At 48.5% G+C, this 27,128-nt stretch overlaps 2 protein-coding genes across 2 annotated transcripts in view; one reads left to right on the top strand and one right to left on the bottom strand.

Annotated features, from left to right (window-relative positions):
- Window positions 1-1,105: 1,105 nt before the first annotated feature.
- LOC116953582 (small ribosomal subunit protein eS27-like) lies at window positions 1,106-7,527 on the top strand. Its single transcript, XM_032973909.2, has 5 exons — window positions 1,106-1,259; window positions 3,501-3,590; window positions 5,020-5,128; window positions 6,389-6,499; window positions 7,317-7,527. The coding sequence occupies exons 2-5, from the start codon at window positions 3,585-3,587 to the stop codon at window positions 7,343-7,345; spliced, it is 255 nt and encodes an 84-aa protein (XP_032829800.1). The 5' UTR covers window positions 1,106-1,259; window positions 3,501-3,584; the 3' UTR covers window positions 7,346-7,527.
- A 1,013-nt stretch (window positions 7,528-8,540) lies between these two features.
- Window positions 8,541-27,128, bottom strand: part of AP3B2 (adaptor related protein complex 3 subunit beta 2) — a 36,147-nt gene continuing 17,559 nt past the window's right edge. The window contains exons 14-28 of the mRNA XM_032973908.2: window positions 26,052-26,184; window positions 25,326-25,435; window positions 23,679-23,855; window positions 22,794-22,980; window positions 21,862-21,980; window positions 20,143-20,248; window positions 19,759-19,891; window positions 18,534-18,681; window positions 18,067-18,139; window positions 17,469-17,575; window positions 16,679-16,910; window positions 16,074-16,158; window positions 14,596-14,693; window positions 13,233-13,371; window positions 8,541-11,931 (exon numbers count right to left, since the gene is read on the bottom strand). Coding sequence (XP_032829799.1) covers window positions 11,778-11,931; window positions 13,233-13,371; window positions 14,596-14,693; window positions 16,074-16,158; window positions 16,679-16,910; window positions 17,469-17,575; window positions 18,067-18,139; window positions 18,534-18,681; window positions 19,759-19,891; window positions 20,143-20,248; window positions 21,862-21,980; window positions 22,794-22,980; window positions 23,679-23,855; window positions 25,326-25,435; window positions 26,052-26,184 — 2,001 coding nt within the window. The 3' untranslated portion in view covers window positions 8,541-11,777. The remainder of the gene's footprint in view (window positions 11,932-13,232; window positions 13,372-14,595; window positions 14,694-16,073; window positions 16,159-16,678; window positions 16,911-17,468; window positions 17,576-18,066; window positions 18,140-18,533; window positions 18,682-19,758; window positions 19,892-20,142; window positions 20,249-21,861; window positions 21,981-22,793; window positions 22,981-23,678; window positions 23,856-25,325; window positions 25,436-26,051; window positions 26,185-27,128) is intronic.

The raw sequence follows: 27,128 nt of genomic DNA on the forward strand, positions 1-27,128 counted from the left end.
ATATTAAAGCGAAAAGCAGACAGTGACGTCATATTCACACATAACATTTTGATTGACGGTTATATCCCTTGTTCATCATGACGTCATTTTTCCTTCTATGTCTCAACAGCGTGACGGAGTTCGCGTGAAATGAGGGTTTCTGGCTTTTTAATGAGAGTTAAGTTATATTCTTTGGGTCTTTCGGTAAAGTTACGTAAATAGGTTCAAAGAAAATAACAAAAACTACGGTCGACCGCTTGTGTTGCGATCGAAACGTCGTAGTTTTTGTTATTTTATTTCAACCTATCTACGTGACTTTACCGAAATACCCCAAAAATATGAATTCCTGCAGTCACGAAAGCTTTGAGTCCAGAGTTAAGTTATCGGTGAGGAGGGAGGAGCCGCCTCCCACCCCATGTAGAGTGACGTCACCTGCTCATGATTATTAATTTCTGGGTGATTATAGGAGGTAATGAGGAAAAAAATGAATGGATGTCAAGGCAGAATTCCCCAAGACAGACAAAGAGGCAAGCTTCAAATGAGTATCTGGTATGGTGTGCAAACATCACCACTGGGGAGACAAAGGCGGCCGGGCGCGATGCTGGCCACCTACCCCCTCGTGTGCCGTGCCGGCCTTCATAGGTGCTCACTCACAGCGCTTTCCCCAACAGTCTGTTTAGGCGATACGGGGGATTTTTGTCTTTTGGAGGGTGGGGGGAGGAAGGAATTACCGAACAAAGATGTCGCGAATGAGAGAGTGAGTGATGATCATGATGAGAGGAGAGAAAGGATGAGCGGGAGAAAAGAGGAGCAAGCAGGCGTGAGTCGCACGGAGGAGCAGCGTCTGTTTTCATAGGGGGCGGGGAGGGGGCGGGGATTCGGAGTGGGAGTGGCCACGCACGTGTCACGTGGTTTACGGGATGCTTGAGCACCCCCCACTCACTCGCACCCCCCACTCACTCGCACCCCCCACTCACTCGCACCCCCCACTCACTCGCACCCCCCACTCACTCGCACCCCCCACTCACTCGCACCCCCCACTCACTCGCACCCCCACTCACTCGCACCGCACACGCACCCCCAAACCTGCATCTGGGGGTGCACTGGGGCGGGTGGGCGGGGCTTGCGTCCCGCCCGCCCTGCTGAGTGGGAACGTCACTCGCCCACTCCATCCTCCAGGCTGCGGTCTTGAAACAACTGGGATCCCGTCAAGTCCGGCCAGAAACTCAGGAGCGAAGCGCCGCACGCGTTGCCGTAGTCGACAGCAGCAGCAGTTTGGGGTGAGCTTGTTGTTTTGTTGTCGAGATGTTAAACTGCACGTCGACGTGCCTTGTTGCACCTACGCTTGCGTGTGTAGGGCAATGCGTGTCTGGGCATGTCCCAGTAATCGCGCTAAAATTTTTTTTTTATGATAGCACCGCGTGTACACACGCATGTTACTCTTATTTTGTAAATCGTGCTCATGTGTTCAGCGTTTCTGTTACAATTCCGCGTCTACAGACGCAGCCTCTGTGCCCGTGAGCAACTCGAGCCGGGCTGCGTTCGGTCTCGACAGCTGCGCAGAGTTGAGCGTGGACGGTGTCGCGATAGTTGCGTGGCTGAGAAAACACCGCGCACATGAAGCAAGCAAAGCAAAGCACCTCGTCGTCGTGCTTAGGCTGCTGGGTAGTGCCTACGTGAAACAAAGACGACTGTGAAGCAACATCCATTGTTGTACTGTGATTATATGCGCCCGGCTTTCACCGCTCAGCGCGAAGAGTGTTGTTACTTTTTGAGCGTGGGGAAGTTTTGTTATGTAACCTCTCCCCATGGCGTCCGGTGCCAACGGGGTGACGGGGTCCGTCATCCAGCAGGGGATTGACGACGTTGCGCACCGCTGCCAAACGCCGTTTGCTACTGTGATTAAAAGATAATCTTAAACAACTTTCAATACATTTATAACGTGCGACGGTGTTTGTACTGTATGTACAGTATGTTGAACTTCCTTAGCACCGTACGTAGCCAACCGCACGAATCAAGAGGTGCGGGGAGAAGGCACAACAGGCGAACACACTAAAAATCGGATCTAAAGCAATGAAGTTTGTCAATCTAGATGATGATTTAAATGTGGCTATCGGAAGGGAGAGCGTTCCAGACGGCCGCAGAAGTGCATCTGAAAGCCACGATGTTGTTGACGCGAGCGTGGTAAGTTGTGTCATTTCGGCACCACTAACAACCCAGCAGCAGCATTCTTTATTATTTTTCACCTCCATTTGATGGAACGGCGGGGGAATGTTGTTCACGTTCCGCGTGTTAGTGGGCGGTGGTTGCACGTCGACTCGCGTCGCAGGTAAACTTTGAGGTTTGCCCCCAACGTCGTTTCCATCATCAGCCATGGTCAATCCACTGCTGGATGAAGCCCAACCACGAACGCCGCCTGTCAAACACGAGGCAGTGATGGCAGGTGGGGAGGGTCGAGTTGTGTTGAACAACAACAGACCTTTAACCCGACTCATAAACGGTGCCACTGCGTGGCAAGGGTTTTGCAACACCTCCCGCCTCGCGAGCCATCCTTTATTTAACCAAGCAAAGTAATGAGGCGGCATATACAGTCCATGTGTAGAGCGCCTTCTGTTAATCCACTGCTGGATGAGGGGCCACTTTATCTCGACGTCGTTGCCGGTCGTTGAGAGCTCGCATGACCATACTTCACCGCGTCGGTCCAGTGCTGCATGGCGAAAGCTGGTAGTTTAAAGACGTGCATCGTATAATTGCATAAAAATTAAAATGACATTGTTGTTAGGGCCAATAAGGGGCATTGCTTGCAACATGACCAGGGGTCGGCAACCTGCGTCTCGTGTTCAGGGGAAATTGCGGCTCTTGAAGTTGTTTTTAAATACAAAATTCGAAATAATTGGCACTTTTTATAAGTTTGGTTGGCAACCCGTGGCCACGACGAATCGCGTAATGGCAGTTAAGGGCAAGAGAGAGTTTGTTCTGCTTTGATGCTCACTACGCGACTGCCAACACAGCCCCGGGTTGTTTGCGCACGGGCAGCGGCGCGTGTTTTCGTGCAGGTAAATGTTGACAACGCTTCGGGTTGTTGTAGTTTGGGCTCAAGAGACGCGGGGCGCAACCAGCAGATGCCAGCGCCCCACTCGCTCGCTGTGCAATGGCAGCTGCTGTGTGCTGCCAGCGGCGGCCACGTGGTGCCCTGTGCGGCCACGTGGTGCCCCCACGAGCAGTCGTGCCCCGCTCCGCGGGGCCCGGAACCTGCACCGCCCGCGGCCCGAAGCTGCACGTGTTTACCACGGATGTGACGACACGTCGATTCCAGGATACGAGTAAAAGCCTCTCGTGGGGGGTAGCGATTGAAGCAGCGGTTAATCCCCTCACTTGCACGTTCAATAGGCGTGTAACGAACAATCGATAGGCGGCATCGATCATCAATGTCACGTCCACGACGCCTGTGCGACGCATCCCACGTGCTCCATTAACGCCTCTTTCTCCTTGCCCCGCCCACCCCGTGCCGTCCCCTGCAGCTCACTTCGGGAAACCCGTCCAGGGCGTGTGCGCATGCGCGGTGGGGCCCCTCCCTCTTCCCCCTGCGCGCCCGTGGAGTCGCGATGCCTGTGAGTAGCGCCGGGGCTCCGCGGTGGCCTCTCGCCGCGCCCTCCGCTCCCCACGCGACGCCTCCGACCGCGCGAGTCGATGCCGGGCGACCCCGAGATCTCGCGGAGCCGCGGCGGTGGACTCGGCCGCCCGCCGCGGCTTTATTTGAGCTCTGCGCCGTCCTCAGGCCCACGGGGGCTAGGCGAGCCCGGGCTGTTGATGGCGACTAGGCCGCCATTGGAATGAATGGGAGGGGAGGCGGCTGCCGCGTGAATTAGAGAAATATATAATTATGTTGTCGTCTCACGAGGAGATGGAGCGATGGAATCGGCTCCCTCGTGCGGCGCGTGCTCCTTTGATTTGTTGCATCGCACTACGCTGGACCGATTGGTGAGGCCTAATATCGAGCCAGTGGATTGGTCAAGGCTGATGGTCGAGCCTCATGGTGCATGGACGCCTTTTGTCAATCTGCTGCTGGATGAGGGCCTCGCCTTTGCGAGTTACTCGAACACGCTTTCCCGTTGGTCAGTGTGTGTTTAAGGCAGGGAGGACAGACGTGTGATAGCATTAGACGTGAGATGCTCACAGCGGACTCCTTCACACACTGCTGACCACCGCAGCCCTGCGGCTCTTGTGCACGGTGCTTCGCAGGCTGGACCTCGCATGGGGCGAGATGGGGCGCCGAGAGATATGGGGCTCCGTGAGATATGGGGCTCCGTGAGATATGGGGCTCCGTGAGATATGGGGCTCCGTGAGATATGGGGCTCCGTGAGATATGGGGCTCCGTGAGATATGGGGCTCCGTGAGATATGGGGCTCCGTGAGATATGGGGCTCCGTGAGATATGGGGCTCCGTGAGATATGGGGCTCCGTGAGATATGGGGCTCCGTGAGATATGGGGCTCCGTGAGATATGGGGCTCCGTGAGATATGGGGCTCCGTGAGATATGGGGCTCATTCCGCATTAATTACTAAGAGGCGAAACGCGTAGTGATGTACAATCAAAACTGCATTTCTCTTGAGATTACTGCTCGGCTATCCTTTCCTCGGTAAACAAGCATAGTGAATACTTTACAAGAGATTCCAATGAGGTGTATGAAGTTAACGTAGTAACTTAGTATGATTTAACCCCCAGGTGTTCAAATGTTACAAACCTCCATATGTTCTTAAGATTAATAAAAACAAGTGTGCGGCTGTATGTTGACATTTACTGTTTTGTTGTAAGCGGGTACACGGCCGCCTTTGTCGCTCCACATTGATAGTTCAGGGCTTCCCCATGCCACGTGGGAATTGTGGGTTGGTCACCCGCCTCAATACGTTGCTGCCCGATTTTCAAGTTGCTTTGTATTTTTTGAGTGTGCGTTGAGTGAAGCGACATCGTGTAGACGACGTAGCGGTGACGCACGTGGTTGTGTTGTGGCCACGTCTCACCTGCCGCTTGTGTTTCTCAGCTCGCAAAGGACTTGCTTCACCCTTCCCTCGAAGCGGAGAGGAGGTGTCACAAGAAGAAGCGACTTGTGCAGAGCCCCAATTCTTACTTTATGGATGTGAAATGCCCGGGTGGGTAAACGCGTGCGACCACACCTTGCATCAGCTCGTCCATGTGCTTTCGGGATGTACCGCGGTTTTGTTCGGCGTAACGAACGACGTTTCGTTCCACTTGCTGGGAGCCGCTTTCAGGAACTACGGGCAACTGAATGTTTTCACGTTTAGGGCAGGGGGTGAGGAAACTACAGCATGCGAGTTAATTTAACGTGGCTTGCAGCCACATGAGGGATTATCCATTTGAAAGGCCCGAAAATGATATCACTGCTCTTTCCAGCACGTGTCGAGAAATTGTTGAATGCATGGTACAACCTGAACACACATTGGAAAGCTGTTCAGCACAACTATTAAAACCTACGTTTTTGTACTTCTCACATCAGTTACTGCCTGCAGACACTTGGTTTATTGTTGACAGCCGCATGTCGTGATACTCCAGAGCTGTATAGATAGCAATAATTCGTATTGTCAATGCACTTGGTTTAAGCTCCCCCCTCCCCCCCGAATTCATGTCGGTATTTGGGTTTATTTCAACATGCTATCATTGTAGTATAGATTGGTGAAGGAGGGGGTCTCTGGTGGTTCAAGACTGGCTTGTATACCTCTTGTCACTGTTAGCTGTGGCTAGGTATTGAATGCAGGTAGCTGGGATCACAGCACAGTGCACTCAACCATTGCTGCACCCCGTTATGAACACCTCTCCGTGCCAGTGGTACTCGACATTTCTGGACCCGCGAACAGCTGTTAACCTATTATGCAGTAAAGTATATGCGGTGTTTTATGGGGAAAAAACATTTCAGAAGTTCACAATTTCGCATGGCCTTGGGGAGCACAGGTTTGAAACTGGGCGCTCTATTCAGTGTATAAGCCAATTGTGTTTTTATCAAGTTAATTTTGTGGAGGTCCTTCACTGAAAAAACACAATTCCCAGCATAGGACTCGTAAGTTGGTATTGTCTCGGATTCCACAATTGTCACCACAAATGTGAGGAAAGAAACCAAATCTCCGGCACGACTGTCCATGCACGTTAATGTTCCAAGCACAGTCCAGATTTCCGTCCTAATGCAGAACTGGGGTTTTGTTGATTAAATATTAGAGGGCTTTGGTTTTCATGTAGGGTTAAGAGGTTTTGGGTTATGGTCTTAAGGCTTAGGGTGAGGTGTTGGGTATCGTAATCGTATGTTTTCTTTACTTGCTAATAGCATTTTATTATTCGTGTTTAACGAGTTACAATTGATGTGACATGTCCACTCTTGTCATGCGTGTTGCGAAAAACAGGCTGCTACAAGATCACAACGGTGTTCAGCCATGCACAGACCGTGGTTCTGTGCGTCGGCTGCTCCACCGTCCTCTGCCAGCCCACAGGCGGCAAGGCCCGTCTGACAGAGGGTGAGCACAACAGCATCGTCAACCATGATCAATCCCAAGTGGTTGCGTCTTGCATTCCTGCGTATAACAATCCACGAGCACCTCCGTATCTGCGGTGGATGCCCACTCGAGCATGTTCACTCCTTCGGTCGTCGTCACCCTGTTAGCGGTCTTCTACCTCGGGGGTCGGCAACCTGCGGCTCAAGGACTGCTTCGCGACGTTATTTATTAAGGACCGCCGCCTTGTATTCACATGCGTTGCGCATCTTGAAATAGTTTTTTTACCGAATTAAAAAAACATTGTTCTTTTGGTTGCCGACCCGTTCTACCCAAACTCGCCTAACAGTCGCCGTGATGTGCGTAACCTGCGCGCGCGTCCCCCTACAAGCCGTGTTTCATGTAATTCCAAGCTTGTATCTGGCTCTCCCAAGCTACTTTTGTGCACTATTGAGCATTCCAACCTCATGTTACCCATAGCTCAGCACGCATTACATTTGAAATGTTGGTGACAAGTTCTGTGTTCTGGTGTCGTTTATTTGTAGGAAGCATTCTGGTGGCAATATTCAAACTTGCATTAACAAATTACTGTTTAGACCTTGAATGTGACAATTGAGTAGCATTACATTTAATTGCCTATAATGAACAATGAAATAGCTGCATGCAAATGCTGTTTGATTTCACTATTGATTAGATTAAGCGTGAATTCGATTACACGCTTTTCTTAATTCCTTTGATAATTAATAATGCTGTACGTTACCAGAACTTTAATGGAAACCTATAGACTATGCCTGCCTAAGTGCGTGCGTCTTTTTAAGCACTGCTTTGTTTGTGTTTGCAGGCTGCTCATTCCGTAGGAAGCAGCATTAAATGTGGAGGTGCACAACCATGCGAGGCCTGGCAGAGACGTGGGTGGTGGGCCTGGTGTGGCAATGCTTTCTCAGACCACTGCGGAAGGATTGATGCTTGGCCTGCAACAAAGGGGACCCAGAAAGTGTCAGCATTGGCACTTTGTACCCACGCACAGCCTCAATAAAGTCTTTGATAGTGGATATGGTGTTGTGCTTGCGTCGTTTCTTGGCAACTGCTGTAAAGATAGCGTGCTGCCACACTATTCATTCCTGGAGAAAATAGAACGGAAACGAGGAACCATTAACACGTGGAAAGGGAGCTGGATGGTGAGCTGGCGTCAACAGTTCTGCCATCCCCGCCCCCCCCCCCCCCCCAAAGATGTTTTAAGCCAATTAGTAAGTTTGCATTTTGGAAAAAACTGGAGCACCTGGAGAATATCCACAAGGGCTAGGGGGGGACAACACTAAGACGGATGGAACAGGTGGAGCTGTCCCACCTATGAAGGGAATTTCACATTTGTGATCCACCATCTGTGCTGCAGAATTTCAGGCGTGCATCACCACCACCTGGTAAATGACGTGGAATCTATATGCCTGCTGTACGAATTAGTCCATGACCTTATGGGGCCAGACCAAATATCTGCTTGGTACTACCGAAATATGTTGAACTCGCTGTACTTAGCCAACCGTGCTAATTGGAGGTGCAGCAACTTCAGTTGTATGGGCGGCAACTTGAGTTGTATGGGCTTATTTAAAAATGCAAAAAGTGGTTTGTGCAAAAACATGTCATGTTCACGTTGATAAAGTCGTACAATAGTGTCGCCCATCTCTGGTGGTACAAAATATTTTGGCCCATTGTGAGGTCAAAGATTGTATCGTTGGAGATTGCACTATACAGCTCTACCAGGGCTCCATTGTGCAGCTTGTCACTCAGCCTCTGGCCTCCACTATGAAAGAGAGGGGCCATTGCCAGAAATGTTGCCTCTTTACTTTCAGAGGCAGCGCTGCCAGATTTGTTTAATTGTTAGTGCCCATGGCTTTTCACTCGTGCTAATTTTGCAACGCTTTGCATGGGAAGGTTTATTTCTGGTCTGCTTCAATACGTCCTGTTTACTGGATGAACATTTCCAAACTCTTAAATCAACATTGACACAAACCAGCGACTACAATATCAAAACGGTCAGTCACATTCCCAAAATGAACAAAACGACCACTTGTGTGTACATTTTATTAACTTGCATGCAGGGTTTGAAGTCACAAGATTACAGCACATTGGAAAGTAACTAATTACGTGGGGGAAACTACAAGCAGTGTTAATATCGTCCGTAACTACTTCATTTGTAATCTTACTCCCGTACATTACAAACCTGTAGAATTAGTCAAAAGTCGTTACAATTTGCAAAAAATAGTCCACTCTTGGTTATTGAATGTTGATTTAAGTGTCAGATCTCCCCCCCCCCCCCCCCCCCATCAGTATCAGGTCGACCAAATAGTGAACTCTGAAAGTCTCCATATTTGGACTTCCTCGGTGCCCTGGAGGCTCCAATGATGTTCCTGAATAATCTGGGTTCAGACTCGTCACAGCAAGGTGCACTTTGGTCTGTGGTGGGCAGTCACTCGCTCTTCACGATCTTCGTCCACGAGCCAAAGTTGCCGAAAAACACCGCTTCGCCGATGAATAGTTTTGCCACTAATGTGAACACAATTAACACTGCCTACAACTTTGCATACATGATTATCAACCAAGGAGAGGAATGTACGGTATATGTATAATTTATGTGTAGAGACTGCAGCATCATTTCATATGACCATATACAAAAGTTGACGGTTCATCACACCCAGCAAATTCAGCAGTGATAGGCAATTTCGAAACCTATTAAAACAAACGTGGAGGGCATCAAACTCACCAAAATTAACACGACAATGTGGAGACGACGAAGAAGTCTGGATGAACATGCGAATGGATTTACCCAATAAAGTTTGCACCGAGGACAGTTTGACCATTGCAGCAATCCCGAGTGTGGTTTTGTGGGTTGGGGCCACAAGTTGGGCATTTCTACTCTCAAGCCTTCGCCACGCGCTACTGCTGCAGGGTGGCATCCCGCGCTGCTAAAGATGCCCACGGCAGCACGCGGCCCTGCCTGGGAAACCTTCAATCGGGACGCAAGGGTCTACCGAAACGCGTGTGTTGTATTGCGGTGCCCTGCGTGAGTGTTGTACCAACGTAAAGGTTTTGGTGTCTCCGTCCTTGAGCTGGGGCGAGGACCCCCTACTGGGTACAACAATTGGCCTTCACAATGCCACAACCTTCACGGTCGGCTTCAGCGGCTACGAGGCAAGGACGGGACGTGCGTTTGGTGCCGCCAACATCGAGTCCTGCCGATGCAGTTTTTAGACTCGGGAGAGATCTCGACCTGTCTGCTAAATGCTGAACGTCTGTGAAAAGGTCTGCCCGGGGCTCATCGCGACCGGCCTTGCAGCGTTCAAAACGAGGCGTGCAGGGGCACGACACTGCGGAATGCTCCACGCTCGGCAAATCTTGAGAACCAAGAAACACAATGAGCGCGTAGACTTTAAGCCAAGGCCCATTTCCACTGCCGCATGTAGCACGTGCAATGGCAGTTTTGTAGGGTAAACCGTTGGGTCCGTGGCGTCCACTTCCTGCGGTGAGGCTCGACTCGGCTTGAGATATTCAACGGCACGCAGGAGAGCTTCATATATAACGCTGCCATCCTGCGGCTCATTAGCCCCGAACCAGTGGCTCGCTCATCTGGCGAGGTGGCTCAGCGGTAGGGAGAGCTCTCACCATTGGAAGGCTGCGAGAGCTAAAATTCTGGCTGAGGGGACGGACTCGGCCCATTACCCTCCAGTGTCGATAAAATGAGTGCCACTTGATGGGCCAGTCAACAGTGGTTGTCCTATGGAGAGACTCGCCGCCACCACAGGTAATGTGGAATTTCCACCACTGGTTCAGCAGGGATGTAAACACGTGAGCACAAATGCCTCAATGCTCATTTGAGCAGAACATTGCTTTGACTTTTCTTGAATGACTTCTCCTGGACCGTCCACAACTACAGGGGCATATGCATCTTAAGTACAAGTGGTACAACAGCATATTGACCTCTCAAGATTATCTACGTAACATACGTAAGGGTTTCCCGGATTATCGGCGGGGGAAACATTTCTATAAATTCATTCGTGCGCAAAAACACGTGTTTCAAGACCATAACGGTTTCCAATCTGGAAAAGTTTAAGAGAGCAGAAGTTGTCCAACCATACATTGGCTACACCTATCGACTGTACAATTTAATTTAATTTTTCTTAATTAGCTTCCTGGTAAAATTTTAACTGTCTGAAATAACTTACAGAATATTTTTTCCTTGGTAATATTGTATCAATGACTAAGGATTACCTATTATGCCCAATACATTGCTTAAACTTACAAAATAAATACAAATTATATCTTATTGAATATGCTTATCCTATCAATGTAAAATGTATTATTTCCAGTTTATATGACTAAAGAGATGTGGAAAATATGGAAGAGCACTAGAATTAAAATGATGAAGAGGTGGATGAGAGTAAGTTGGAGTGAATTTGGATAGACTTGATGTTGAAAGATAACCGAGCAATGTGGCCTCTGGACGAACGTTTTCACTCGGTGCGTGTACTGCCTGCTGGAGCACGTGGTTCAGAAACAAACGAGCTGATGAACGACAACAAAAATGGAACAAAAGCTCGAGAGTACACGAAAGGAGCACGGAGAGATGCACATTGAGAGACAATGAAGAGGAACGCATTGATTAGAGAACGTACACAGGTTAAACACCACCTTTAAGATGTGAAAACCAAGTGGGCTTTGGCAGGACGTCATTGCTAGCAGGAAAGATGGCCCATGGCCAAGAACGACGACAAGAGGATCAAGTAATGGAATGGATCTGAGAGGTCGTCCACCGAGGAGGCGGAGCCACGTGGTCGGCTCGTGCTTAGCAGCTGCGAGGCAAATTGTTACAGCGCAGAAGAACCGCGAGAGACGGCGACAAACTTGGGGAGGCATTCATCCAGCTGTGGATTGACCAAGGCTGACGATGACACGGATTTAAGCGTGGAGAAATACTTCATTCTGGTCGATAGTTTTACCCAACGAGCAAAGGCGAACGTGCTGCACCTGACTGACCGATCGTTCTCATTCACCTCTGAAGCCCTGGGGGAGTTTCCCACGAGCTTCGAGCGATCGCAACCCTAAAATACGCCACTTAGCCACTTTAAACTTTCAATGGCGTTTTTTATATATTTGGTTTTACATAACTTACGTTAATTTTAAAATTGATTTCGTAAAGTTTAAATTGACAACAAAATGTTCATACTTAAATAAGGTGGAACGGATGCAGATAGCCGATTGAGAATTGCCCATCACCGGGAGATTTGGTAGTTGATATGGGTTGACGCGGTTATGGCACGGACAGCACTTGCTTCAGCTCCTGAGACAGCATGGAGCTGACGACCATTTTTTCACAGTTGACGGACAGCTGAGCTACCCCATCGGACTTCATGTCCACAGTCACAAGCAGCAGGCTGGAGGAGCTCACCGTCTTGGCAGCAAATCTGCAACACATCGTAACATCGCCGCATTATTTTGCCCTCTTTCCTCCTGACTGGTCACGTATCGCCACCGAGAACAGCCTTCCGCAAGATGATTCTGAACGACCAGAGTAAAATTCGCTCCTCTTCCACACGACAATGCATTACAAAACAGTTCTGTTGGGAATGAGGTCCAGCAAATAAAATATACAATAAACCCTTGTTAATTCGACACATATAGGGCTCTGGCCTTGCCGAATTGTCCAAAATTCCGAATGATGTACAATGGTATTCCCCCCAGTGCCTCCTGCCCCATATTTGTTTTCACAACTCTTCACACACAATACGCAATGACACACCTGCATCAAATCTATTAAAATCTTTGGATACTTCAGGTCCCTTTCTATAACTTCTTGATGTAGGTGTAGACGACACTGCTGAGAGTGTTGGCTTGCACAGAGTGCACACACAGGGTAAAGTCCAAAGCAACGGGTCTGCACCAACGCTCACCACGCGCGCCGCCCACTCGACCGAGTCGTCGCTTTGGTCGTGGCGTGCAGTGGCGTCACTCCACGTACTACGCCCAAATTGGACCATTCGGTACGGAGATTCGGCTCGTGGCGAATTACTAATACACCTTTGATTTAAAGCTTTCGTGACTGCAGGGATTCATATTCTTGGTTCTTTCGGTAAAGTCACGTAGAAGGAAAATAATAAAAATAAAACAAAATTCTCACGACGTTTCGACTGCAACACAAGCAATCATCAGGTGTGAAAACCTGATTGGTTTTCAATGGTTTTCAAGCAATCATCAGGTGTGAAAACCTGATTGGTTTTCACACCTGATGATGATTGCTTGTGTTGCAGTCGAAACGTCGTGAGAATTTTATTGTTTTATATTTTTATTATTTTATTATTTCCCTTCTACGTGACTTTACCGAAAGAACCAAGAATACTAATACACCGTATACATACCCAAAGTGCAGCCGTGCAGAATTAGTCCCAATTACGAAATACCGAAATAATGAGTTTTTACCGTACACACAATGCAACAGGTATTGGTCAAACATCTCAATGCTGAAACATTTCCTGTAAATTACTCAATTGGCATTACGTCACCCCTCTACTGCATAAAAGTTGGCAGGATCCTCCTGAAAGAGAGCCATGAGATTCAATTCCTGGGTAAACGAGTGGAAAACAAATGGTTTTGGGTCACGTGCTTTGAAATACGGGGGGAAAAAGTGAGTCGTGTAATGCAGAAAGTACTGTGCGACGAAGCGTTGAGATTGGTTGCGAGGTGCAGTGTGTTACGACAGCGCACGCACCTGTGCACGTTATTTTGTCCCGAAGGCACGCTGCCCACATTCGCGACAGACGCCACTTTCTGACGAATAACTTGGCTCGTTAAATTATGAGCCGGCATCTCCACCTTCGCAGAAGTCTCATTCATGCCAGAGAGTTTTCCTGAAAGGTTTAGAAAAAAAAACAGGAAAATTAAGAACAAATAACGTTACAAACATAAAACAAGGACAAACAATCGCTCTCGTCCTGAATACATTTAAACAAGCGAATTTTGTGTATTGACTCTACTTTAATTATACCACTGTTTACCATGATAGTGTTACTGTCTTGTACAATTCAATGTCAAAATGGGAACCAAGCATCAAGATGACTACCTTACAATATTTAACACTCGGTTTTAATATAATTTATTTCATAATCAGCCATGATCCATCCAATGCTGGATGAAGGCCTTCCCCCAAGGTGTCTGCATCTCGTAGACGGTCTGGCGACGTGACCATCCACATAGCTCCTGCACACACAAGCCAATTTCATAACTTGATACCTTGCAAAAGGTATCTATTTAGTGTTTTAACATCTTAACTCCTGTTTATTGCCAGAAGGGGTAAAGCATATTCTGATTATTTTTTTAAATCGGCCTCTCAGGAGCGTTTCCTCCTTTGGCTGCGACTCTGCCGTTAGTCTCCACCGCCGGGCCGTCATCACTTGGGGCGGTGGGCCTTGCCCAGGCCTGCTCGTTTTGTTTCTATCTACGACTTGCATTCGTTCTCTCATCCACAGGTTTCCTTCCTCCTTCCTGTCTCTTGGTCAAAATCCAAGCGTGCACCTCTTCATCCTTCTGTGCTCTTTTTCAGCCTTTGTACCATCTTCTCTGCCATCGTGCGTGTTTGTGACGATCCACGTCAAAGCGGATTACTTTGCGATTCTGCTACTGCTGCGTGTTGGCAGTGGTGCACAAGCACCAATAGTAATACAAAAACTCAACACATTCGTCAACAACACTATGCGTGTAGCTTTAACACGATAAATATGTAATGGGCAATGCATCTTGATGTGTCTCACGTATTTATATATATTTTTCCTTTTAAGACAGCGGGTGATACGCACCAAGTAAACGCTCGCAGTTTGGCATCTGGGTCAGCGAGCTGCCGTTCATTATGAAATTCAGGTTTTTAAAAAGCGCTCCAATCACAAATCAGCGGTCGGTACAATGCGTATGTACGTACGTTGAACGTATTTCGCACCGTACGTAGCAAACCGTGCGAATCGGAGGTGCGGGGGAAGGAGAAAAAAATAAACACAAAAAGTAGTTCTAAAGAAATGCGTTTTCAATTAACAAGCGAAACGAGCAGCAAGAAGAAGAAGAAGCAGCAGTGAAGTGTGAACCTTGTTCCTTCTTGAAGTCACTCTCAGTCATGGTGACGGGCAGCAGCAGCTCCCCCACAGGAGTCTGGATGGTCACAGGAAACTTTCTATTTTTTGTACTGAAATGAAACACAACGACTGTGTTACTTTCTTTCATAAATGTACATTTCATTATGATGATAGTTTACGCCTCAGAGCTTTGCGGAGTCTCAAGACACTTTTTCAGGAGGGTCCTGACAAGCTTTGGCAGTAAGGAGGAGGGGGGCGTTTGATGATGATGTTGCTCTCCGTAACTCCCAACGGAGTCATTTGCAGGTACATTTCAGCATTGGGATGTTCTGGCCAAGACCAATGACATTGTATGGGTGGTTTTCTTTTGAACCATAGGAGGAACCCCCCCCCACCCTGCCCCCTATGAAATACTTTGTCCCTGATTGTTGCCCCTGCCACGGCAGGGCGGCAAGCCCAGGTGCTCTCGCCCGCTTCCTAACCACAGCGGTGTCGCCGCTCGCGATTACAACTGGACGTTCTCTTGTTATAACGCGCTGTCTCGCCCCCCTCCCTTTGATATTCCTCACTGTGTCCTTGGCTCTTGAATTGTTTTTTGTTAAATGCTTAAAAAAAACAACTATGGGAGGAAACCCATGGAGAATTGAGGGGAGCGGGGTGGGATGGAGTGGAGTGGAGAACAAAGAACTCCACGCAGAGAGGTGCCCGAGTCAGGAATGGCAACCAGGCACCTTCTTGCTGTGAGGCGCCACCCTGCCACTCATTATTTTATGGGGTGGCAGGGTGGCAAAGTAAAAATGTTACACCTAATTTTACACCTTATATAAAACCAACGGTGATGTCACGTAACCATCGTACAGTCACTTACTCTGAAAACAGTTTTACAAAGCATGAACTAATAGGCATTTGCTATTTCTTAAAGTAACTTTAGCTTTAATTGATTGTTCACGCTTACGGTGGCTTTCAGACCGCATCCATTATTTTCGTCTCCCCCCTCCTCTTTTCCGAACATAGATGGACTCGTCCATCTGAACAAACTGTCAAATCGCTCTCCGTGGTGCTAACGTTAAAAAAACGCCACTTTTTTCAAATTTTCTTGCTGTAGTTGTCACACCTGATGATGATTGCTTGTGTTGCAGTCGAAACGTCGTGAGAATTTTATTGTTTTATATTTGTATTTTATTGTTTCCCTTCTACGTGACTTTACCGAAAGAACCAAGAATATGAATCCCTGCAGTCACGAAAGCTTTAAATCAAAATGTAACTTTCGCTATTAATTTTTACTTTTAACCGTAATTATCTGGTAAATGTTTTTGCAAAAAACAAAAAAGTCAACGAGCAACGATAATCACGAAATGACGATATTTAGAAAACGGAGGGGACACGATCTCTGTGGACCCTATATCCTGGCCTTAGCACGATCCTCGTGGATCCTGTATTGCACTGCGTGATACATGCCCGTGACACCGTGGCACGGCGACCTGGCTCACCACAGGTGAATGTTTGCAGGCTGAGTGGAGTCGCAGAAGTCAATGCCCAACGAAGCAGTCACTGTCTCGCCAGGAGGTAGGGCATCTGAAAAAAGAACACGTAGGCCCGACTTCTTCGTTACGGCTTGGCTCTGAGCCACGAACCAAACTATTTGAAGAATTTATTTATTTTACCAGTAAAGGCCCACTGAGCTATACAGCTCTTTTTCAGAAGCGACCTGGCCACAAATAATAGCTCAACAAAGTGGCTTGTCATGTAGAAATTAATAGCAACCAAATACTAACGCACGTTTCTAAATGTGGAGGGAAAAACCAGAGGACCCGGAGAAGAATTCACATGACCATGGGTAGAGAGACACGCAAACTCAAAATATACAACAGGTGTCAGGGTAGGGTCACGATCAAACCCACGACCTCCTGTATACTAAGCGAGGTAGTTTCTGAAAAAAGAGCTATATCGCTCAGTGGGCCTTACCTGGTAAAATTAAAATAGTAAAGTTTAAATAGGGTTCGCAATTGCAAATAATGATTTGTCCATTTCGATTTTTCGACAAGTCACACTTTGTTGTTGTTATTATTTTTCGTGAACCCTATCGTTGCCGCACCGATCTCCTTGAACTTGTGGATGCTCATGCCCGGCTGCAGTTTGGTCTCCCCGATGTGGACGCTCTCGATGGTGGCGTCGCCGCAGTTGGTGAAGGTGACCTGCACCGACACCATCTTGGCGTTGTAGATGCAGGCCTGGCGCGGGAAGCGGTACTCGGCGGCCAGCCCCTCCCCGCTCAGCCGGTGCAGCAGCTCGTGAGACTTGCTGGGCACGAACATGGGGCTGGACACCTGCGGCAGGGGCAACACGGGGTGGTGGGGGTGGTACAGGTCAGTCGCCAAAACCAGGGGGAAGGGAAACGATTCCTTGCTGCCCATACTGGACATCTCTGAAAAAGAGCTTGATAGCTCATCAGATTCCTCCCCCAGTCTAAACAAAGATTCTGATTGCGTCCCAATAGTTGCACAGGACCTTCAAGTAGCTCTGGCGGGCAACCACGCACGAACAACACACGCATCTCGGTCACGTCTGTCACTGCAGAGAGTCCCTCGCTTTTGTGAGCACTGTGCGTGTGTATATGGTTGCCTTATGCAGAATCTTCAGATGCTTGGACAAACGTATCAACATTGGACACCAGAGCACATCCCCGAGTGTGTTTGGAACAGGTCCGGCTCCTTTTGGATGCAAGGGGCCGGTAGAGCTATCATGGGGGTTGTGGAGGCACCACCGCGGTGACGAACACCGTCAAGGAGGAGTCAACTTGAGCGGGCCCAAAGGGGCATTTGGCGGTGCAGGGCCCATCCCAGCCACCCCTGCCCCCGTGTGTGCGGACGTCCGAGCGAGCTCACGTCGATCGTTGGCGAGTTCTCGGCCATGCTCAGGCCCTGCAGGTCAGTGGCGAGGTGCGTGGGCAGGAGGCTGACCGGAGCCGCCGGCTCAGAGGGACTCGTGCCGACTGCGGAACGGCAACAGGCATTACGGTGGTTGTGAACGTGGTTAAACGCCACCCCCAACGGTACCGGTCATAGTCAATGTGATTAAACGCCATCCAACAATGGAAAGATGAGCCACAATACAACTTTCATTATTTACCCGGGGCACACGTTGGGAAGGGGGGTACAGACGGGGATATAACGCGTGGAAAAAATAACAAGGAACGAGGAAGAGAGAGAATGGAAAATAAAGAGGAAAATTATGGAAGAGTAATGGGAAAAATAGCAACAAAGCGCCTCGATGTTGCTGCACAGAGGGGCAGCATCCGTTTTTGGAGGTGGGGGCAGGGGGGAGTGGTAAGCGGTTTAGAGTGGGGGGGTGGCCACACAGCAGCCACATGATATACGGGAGGTCTGAGCAGATTTAGATAAATATAAAATCATATAAACCACATAGACAAAACCCATCAGCCCAAGAGATCCAGTGTCAAGTGATGTCTGCGAGACTGCTTACAGTCGTCCAGGTCCAGCAGCGACACCTCCTGCTTCGACGAGCCACTTCGCTTCTTCACTTTCTTCACTTCGGCCTGTGCACACACACACACATCACCCGACAACGTCCCGTGCCTGTTCACGTGTTCGCAACACTTTGAAAACTTCGTGCATTTAGTGTGGGAGCCATTCTAATATGGCACGGCCATCAGAAATGGACAGTGTCTGCCACCGGTTTCACAGTAGAGGGGAGGGAAATGTTACTTTGTGCAATCCCAATCGAGTCATTCACCACACCAGGTACATTGTATCTTGTTGTTTCAGCTATGGGAGGAAACTGGAGAACCTCCAGGAATCGCGAGCAAAGCAGCGGGAGGACAAATTCCACGCAAAAAGGCACCACAGTCGGAAATCGAACCTCGCCCCTTCTCGCCGTGGCACCCAAGTGTTGCCACTGCGCTGACCTGCCACCCCTCAGCGTCGCCGTACCTGCTTCTTCTCCGGTTTGACGGGGGCTTCATCCGATTCGGAATCGCTTTTTGACGAAATCTCGGAGGAACTTTCTTCTGATGAACTCTCTTCTGAAGAATCGTCCGTTTTACCGGCAACTTTCTTTATTTCCTCTTCACTTTTGTCACTACAAGGTGCACATTCAAGCGTGATGTCAGAAAATGTACAACCCCCGAAAGAAAATGTTAAATATAAAACATTTGTATCGTCATTATGAGTGGCATGTGCTACGTGCATAGAATGGAAACGCAATACGTGAGTTAGATTTAAAACCCGGACTGTTTTTTTTTTTAAATCTAAGGCTTTATTACGAGCTCCTGGATCCAAAGCCTAGAGCAGCAGTTCCCAAACTTTCTGGACCTGCGACCCCATCAATCTTCAATTAATCACACGTGGATGTATGTTGAACTTCTTTCGCACCATACCCAGCCAACCGTGCTAATCAGACGGCGGGGGAAGAATAACAAACTAAACAAATAATGCAGTTCTAAAGAAATAACTTTTCAGTTTAAATATAAAAGTTCCAGTGGCTTCCTAATATCGGAAGAGCATTCCAAACGGCCGCAGAAGCGCATCTGAAAGCGAGATGCGGTGACCATCTTTGTTCGATGGTTAGCTAAAAGCCGCTGAGAGGATAACCGGAGTTTCCGTGATGGTTTATATGCTCCTTAACGAGATTAGCAAGGTATTATGGTTCATATGTGGCAAGCACTGTGTGTGTAATGAGCGTGACAAATAACACTGAAATAAATTACAACTCGTATAAATCATGCAATAATTGCCCGGACCACTTCCCATGACCTTGCGGACCCACAACTGGAGAACCACTTGGTCTAGAGAACGGGGAGATCGAGGGGATGATTTACACAAGACGGGCCAGAGGCAGGCGGCAGAAGATGCGAGGCATCGACGGCGCTCGGGTGACACTTGGGATGGACGCGACGAGACAAGCGAGCGATCGCGACAGGCGGCGGAGGATCACGCGTCAAGGCACAGCCGCTCGGAACTTCCGAGCTGTATGGATGACGACGACAGAGCCCGCAGACCAAAGTTTTGAGTGCGTTTAGTTTGTTGTCCTTCCCCCGCACCTCCGATTAGCACGGTTGGCTACGTATGGCGCGAAAGAAGTTCAACGTACGTACACACAAGTCACGTGCAATTCACCGTTCAAATACACAACTGAGAAGATGCATGCAACACACACCTGTCAGTGTGGTGTGCCTTAACCTTGACGGTCTTGGCGTCTTCCTTATCGGACTCGGATTCGTTGCTTTCCCCTTCCTCGCTGCTGGAGCCGCTGGCAGATCCGCTACCGGACTCGCTCTCCGAATCCTCACCTGCGCGCAACAAAGAACGCGGGGGCGTTTCCCACCGGGGATGCACAACCCACGACAATTGAGGCTACTGGAGGACAACCTGCCGTGCCACGTTTGGGGCGCCCGTCTCCAAACGTCAAGTCAGTGTCAGGCCGGAGTGTCTCCTCCCGCTCACCCGCACCTCCGAATAGCACGGTCGGCTACGTACGGTGCGAAATAAGTTCAACATACACACAACGCGTGGAGACGTTCGAAAATTTTGTTTTGCTCACTGGTGTCGGCCGATTCCGTAGCCTCGGACTCCGACTCCGAGTAGAACGACTTTTCCTTCTTTTCCTTCTTCTTCTCCTTCGTTGACGCTTTAGACCACTCGGGAACCTGCGCACAAAATCCAGCCAGTGGTTCGACGTTCGATTTGTGCAACGCGCAGAGGGCGAGCGGACAGCAGAGGCCCCAATAGCGGCGGCGGCGGCACCATCACGGGTTCACCTCTCGCCGATGCCGCCCACTGGGTGTGGAATGCCCAGACGGTTATCGAATTACTTGGCGATTGCTGCGACAATGGTGCACAAGAACAATATGGAACATATTCGTTAATAACAACGTGGCCCTTAGAGGAAAAGAGAAATATACAAGCGACGTTTTGAGCAATGGCCCCTTCTTCATAGCACATCAATAGGAGAGGCTGGAGGGATAGAATATTATGGGGTCTGTAGGCCCATAATTAGACTACACGGTTCCTATGAGAACCCACATGACAGGAACAAACCCGAAGGACAACGCCCGACTCCTACACCGTTAATATGACAAGAATCCGAAGCAGACGGAGCACATGGAATGGGATGTCATCGTTGATTACGACGGAGAACCATCCACAAAACAAAGACCCCCCGTGTAGCCTGTAACAGACTGCCGGTACGGCACATGAGGGGGTGGGTGGTGAGCACCATGCCCGAGCGCCTTTGTATCCCCAGTGGCTATGTTTATACACCACACCAGGTACTTAGATGAGGCTGAATCAACCTAGGGAATGCCCGGGGGGACCAGTTCAGATAATCGTGACTGGTGTTGGCCGTAAGCAGGAATCGAACTCAGGTCGCCGGGTTCATAGCGCAGCACGCTAACCGCTGCATTCCCGCTACTGCTCCCCACTCCCCACAAGGCATTGAACCACACATGTGCTCATGAACCAATGTATCCCACAAGGTCATATTACCAAGCTATTTAGGCACTTCCCCTGTTTGTGGTTACAATTTTTCCAAGCCAGCAGCTTTGTTTTTTTTGTCTTAATTTTTTGAAAGTCTATTGATCCATTTCGCTGGGGCGGTGACCTGGCCCGGCCGTAGCGAGTTTTGCCGATTTTTTTCAGAGGTTCCTGCTTCTAAATCCGGTAGGCCGCCCAGGTTAATGCTGCATGGTGTGTTAACCGTACAATTTTAAGTGCCATCTGCTTCACAGGGGACGTTAAAAATGCCGTGACGTCGTATAAAAAGAGAGGGCCATTGTGTTACGGCGTCACGGAACAAATTAGAAAAAAATACCTGCACATCACTCAATCGGGATCGACGTTTCGACTGCAACACAAGCAATCACCATCAGGTGTGAAAACACAGCAAGAAAATTTGAAATTGATTGTTCACGCTTACGGTGACTTTCAGACCGCATTCCATTGTCTTTCTCTCCCCCCTCCTCTTTTCTGAACATAGATGGACTCGTCCGTCTGAATAACTGCCAAAATCGCTGTCCGTGGTACTAACGTTAAAAAAACCGCCACTTTTTTCAAATTTTCTTGCTGTGGTTTTCACACCTGATGATGATTGCTTGTGTTGCAGTCGAAACGTCGTGAGAATTTTGTTGTTTTATATTTTTATTATTTTATTGTTTCCCTTCTACGTGACTTTACCGAAATAACCTCCAATACTATTAATATTATTATTAACAACTCAAATGATAACCCGCTTGCTAAGCTGTTGCTTTTGACGTGACGTTACCTCCACGTTCCTCACGGAGGGGTCCGGTGCCGTCTCGGGCCAATCGGGCAGCTCCTGATAGCCCGTGGCCTTCAGGTTCAGGATGTGGGACAGTGAGCCCAGCTGGTAGTGATCACGGTCTGAAAACGGCAATGCACTAGGGATGAGTCGGGGAACAAAAAGTTAGATTTTCACATTTTTAAGGATGGTTTAGAATCTTTCGAAGAATTTTGGGATAATTTCCACCTCTCATCATCATCATCATCGGCAACAATGAAAAACCAAACTCTCAGTGAGGCTTTCGGAACCAAATACCAGGCTTCATTATAGTTATTACTTTCGAACTCCACTTCTATAACGGGAGAGAAGAAACATCAATCTTTATTGCTACCATCCGATAGAGACCCCTATAGTCCAAAGAAGTTCAAAGTGTATGCTCACTATCACACCTATACATTGATATTTCACCATCTTCTCCAGATTGCAAGGCTCTCCAGAGAGAAATATACACCCCAAAATGTTGGGGTAATAAAAAAAGTTTTTTATAATCGGTAGATTATAAAACACGTGTTTTATAATCTACCGATCATAAAACACTTATAAAACACGTGTTTTATAATCGATAGATTATGAAACACGATTGTAAAACACAGGTTTTATAATCGATAGATTAATGGTAGTGTGGAGAGCCGCCTTGTGGAAGATGATGATGAACACGCCGCTTCAGGATGGACGTCTTCTGGAAGAGGATTCTGAATGGCTGGCAGTGTCGTCCATCCTCTGGGCGGCGACGTATCGGCTAGGAATACCCGTCTGACTCGAAGGGCATTCTGAACAACTCGAGTAAAACGCGTCTTCCCGAGAACAAATGGATTGTCCAGATAATAACACGCACACCCCCTCCTAAAACTCGGAGAACACAGAGTCAGTCGCCGACGACCGTTGCCTCGTACCTTTAAACGGCGACTCCAACACCGGCGCAGGCTTCTGAGCCAGGAATATCTTTTTGGCGTACTTGCTCAGGGCTCCCGTTTTCTCCGTCGGGACGATGAGCTGACGGATGAACCGTGCCCGATCCCGGATGTCGTAATTCTGGTCGTACTTGGCCAGGTTCAGTACATACTGAGTCAGCAATTTAGTCTGAAAGGCAATGGTGTCAGGTTAAACAAAGTATCTGTTGATGCTGCTGCTGCTGCTGCTCGGACGTTGTGCACAAGTTATCATTAACACCGTGGCTCTAAAAGGATATAAGAGAGGTGATACCTCTGGCCTCTCTAGGTGCTGTAAAGAAGGGCCAATGCTTGAAACATCACCTGTTGTATACTTTACCTATTGAGTCAAGTTAAAGGTTAAAATGAAAGCAGTTTAATATACCAACGTGGTTCTCTATGCTGCGGGAGAGTTAAAACTACAGATTCATCTTTTTGAATATTTCATTTCATACACCCACACCCTCTACACACTGGCACCGGCGTGGGACGGTGACACGGCACTGCGGTGGCGCATTTGGCCACCTGTTGCGGAGGTTCGTGGTTCGAATCCAGCAGGTCACCAGCCAACGATGACTGCTCTATTACGTCACTCGGTCTTTAACGTTCACTGCGAACCAGCCGGCCGTGTATTTTTTTTCTTCCGTCGATTAGACATGCGGTGTTAACCAGGGCGGACTGCCGGATTCGCAACCGCCAACTTTCGCAGCGAGCGGCGAACACGTGACAGCTTGGCCACATCACCGGCCAAGGAAACTTACGGCATCGTCAAACACTGGGTTTAGTTTGCATTATCATAACTCGGTTTCAAAAATAAAATGTGCAGCGGTTCTCCCAGCAAAGACTCACCTGCTTCGAGTTGGTCAGGTAAAGCTTGGCTGCCAGGTTCAGCACCTGCAGCTTCACGATATCCTCCTCGCCGATGAACGATTTGGCGACCTTCCTGAGAACGTCGGGAGCGATCTTGGGGACGTGCTCACAGTACTCTCCAATCAGCCACAGGATGCTCGCCCGAGCCATGGGCACCTGTGACGGGTCACAGGGGTACGAGAGACGCCGTCTTTAGTTTCCAGCACACTGGGAAAGGGGCGATAGAGATACTAAATCGGAAGCTGTCCGTCCATTCGGGCTCTCTGTTGTTTGTCCATTGGAGCCTGACACAGCGGCAGAGCAGGAAGCCGGTACCACTGGCATCCTGGGTTCACATCCAGGTTTAAGCCACCCACAAGTAACCCCATTTCTTTCTGAAAGGGTTCCGTACCCATGAGCGTCGGGTGCAGTGCACCAGCATTGGATTAAGCCGGCCTAAATCTGCTGATGAGACAATGAATATCGAAGTCGGTTCATAGTTTTCTTGTACTGAACTACTGCTGCTGATAAGATGCACTCCTAGAAGGCAGTGCAGCTGATGGGATGTGTAAATGTATATTTTTTATTTATAAACTAGCACAATTGGGAAGGAGGCATTACGATCGACATTCTCTACAACTATGCTCACCCGTTACATTGTGACATTTATTAAAACCTGATTCTCAATTGGAGCGTGTTGGTTGGACTGAAAAAAAGTCCGGCAACCAACTAATGCACACACAAATATTATAATGAATCTGAGCAAATTAAAACCGTTTGGTTTGATTGACATGAGATGAACTCTCTGCAGGGCATTAGCAAGGTGCTTCCTCGGAGTGGATAAGAGGCCGAGTTACGTGCCCCAGAAGAAGTTCTGCAACCACGTCACCTTCCACTGCCATTCTCTGACACGGGGTGATGCACTGCTTCACTGTGTGACTTCTGAATTTAAACTTTCTTCACTTCATGACGTAACAATTCATTTGGCAAATGCTTTTACGTAACAATAACACAACTCAAATATAACTGGAAAATTAAGCACATACATATCATATATACACGTGTAATGACAGGGTGACACCTGCCGGCCTGTAGGGGTAATTACGGTTATGGCTGCATTACATAATGCCTTATTATAAGGGGGGCGTATCTGGGGTAAAGGTGAAGGGCGGAGTCAATCGAGAAGCTCCGGGAACCATCCCGAAGGGTCTAGAAGGTTCTGGAAATGGGGCGTGGCCAGAGGTGGAGCTTGGCCGCGCCGGGCAGATATAAGGGGGACCGAACCAGAGGTTCGGGGCTGTTCTGCGGGACCTGGGTCCTGGGTCCTGGCTGCGTCGCTGCTCATCGTCGTCTCTTCGTCTTCGACCACGTGGCTGTTCTTCTGCAAGACCAGCTCCGTCGCCGCCGCCGCTACGCTAGTCGAACAGCTCGCGTAGTGTACGATGGAGATGGGCTGCGTGTTTGGACAGCCCATGTGTAGCTGCGTTACGAAGTGTATCGCCCAGCGTGCTCTTAATAAATAAGAAGCCTTCTACTTGACGTGTCTCGGAAGTCGCTCACTACACACGCATGCGCGCCCAGTAGAGACACACGAATGTAATTAGAATCAGTGCAGGTAGTACACGCTTGTTGCGGGGCAGTTCTGACCGTGATGATGTCCAGGAGCTTGGCCATGTGCTTGATAATCTCGGTGTGTTTGGACGGTTGGAGCTGCAACAACTTCTTAATCACCACGACGCTCTCGGCCACAACAGACTCTGCAGAGAGAGGGAGAGCACATGAGCGTCACTGCTGTTTATGGTGATGATGCTAACAGCAGCAGTAAAACACGCTGAATAATGCATATAATATTCTATGGTTCTTTCGGTAAAATAAAAAAGACAAATTATTTGTGGTTTCTATTTTTTCTATCTACGTGACTTCACCGAAAGAACCAAACAATATGAATCCTTGCAGTCACGAAAGTTTTAAGTCAAAATGTTGCTCAATGGCCCAGATTAATTAGAATCAAATTAGAATACAGGAATTTGTAATGATTAATATCGAAAATCTGACTGGTTGTTCCTGTGAGTTCATCTTCTCCCCATGGGCACGTGGATTTTTCTCCGGGTCCTCCAGTTTTGTCCCTCCACATTGAGAATTAACATGTCTTTAGAGTGTTTGACTGCTATAACTTTCCACACAATATGCCACTTCGTTGGGCTATCATTTGTGGCCAGGTTGCTTCTGATAAAGAGCTACATAGCTCAGTGGGCCTTACCTGGTGAATGAAAACAAATAGTTGAGTTGTATAGTTTTAAAGGGACCTCGCTCTATCAAACAGATCATCGTTGTTGTTGTTATGCTTCGAGTAGACGAGCAGAGGCATCTCACCGTCCCTGTTGGAGAGGAGACCCACGAGGCCATTCAGGCACGTGTCCGTCACTTCGGAGATGTTGGTCGCACATCGGCCAATGGCGTGGATGGTGGCAGCCACGAAAGCCTTGTCCTGACTCTTCACGTAAGTCTGTCAAAATGAAGAAACAACCAAGAGAGCTGGAGTCTTCAAACTGAATTAACTCAAAATAACACGAAAACACAATTCCATTTCAGCAAACAGAATATAACATTTCATAGAAAGTAATAAACCCTTGCTAAAGTGAATAACATATCTGAACATTCTATTTTCAAGTTTATTTTGCTTAACCAGGTGATAAGTCAAGAGACCAGGATCATTCTCATTTGCATAAGTGGCCTCAGGCATTAGTCTGCCAGGAGGAGGCAATGATTACGAGGCATAATCCCAATTCGGAATCCTTATCAGAATCTCGATTTAGACTGCAGGAGAAATCCGATAAGCCATGAAGCTGGTTTTCAGATTTCCGGTATGGGTGGATGAGCAAGTTACATTTGCGGGTATTTTTTTTATTGGAACAAACTCAACGTGCCATCCAGCTGCACAATGTCGAATCTTCACAAATTCAAACATTATCAATGCCCCCAGCAAAACCATCTTCAAGCACAGGCCATTGTCAATGTGAGGACCGTGGAACGACGGATGCAATTTTTAAATGAGACGCGGCAGCACGGGGCAGCACGGGGCAGTGGTGACGGTGTCCCCCACAACCAGCGGCAAGGGTAAGCACTTGCGTAGGAAAAAACCGCAAAATCTTTATGAAGCTGTGGTTGTTTATGTTCAAACAAATAATGACAAAAAATGGTCCAGATAGTACAAACAAAACAGTCTACCCATAGCACAGCACGGGAAAGGGATAAGGAATGCCGGGACGCAAGACGGACACAGAGGGCACGGCTCAAGATGAGCAGCAGGAAGTAAGGAGGAGGCGCCAGTGCAGGAAGGGGAGGAAGAATGATCGGGCCAAGATGTCTGGGAAGAGATGGAGAAGAGATACGGGGCAAGCAGAAGTGAGCTGCACGGAGCAGCGTCTGTTTTCACAGGCGGCAGGGAGA

This window comes from Petromyzon marinus, chromosome 52 (genome assembly GCF_048934315.1).
Source record: "Petromyzon marinus isolate PM22_M1 ecotype Great Lakes invasive population chromosome 52, UKy_Petmar_22M1.pri1.0, whole genome shotgun sequence".
Lineage (NCBI taxonomy): Eukaryota > Metazoa > Chordata > Hyperoartia > Petromyzontiformes > Petromyzontidae > Petromyzon > Petromyzon marinus.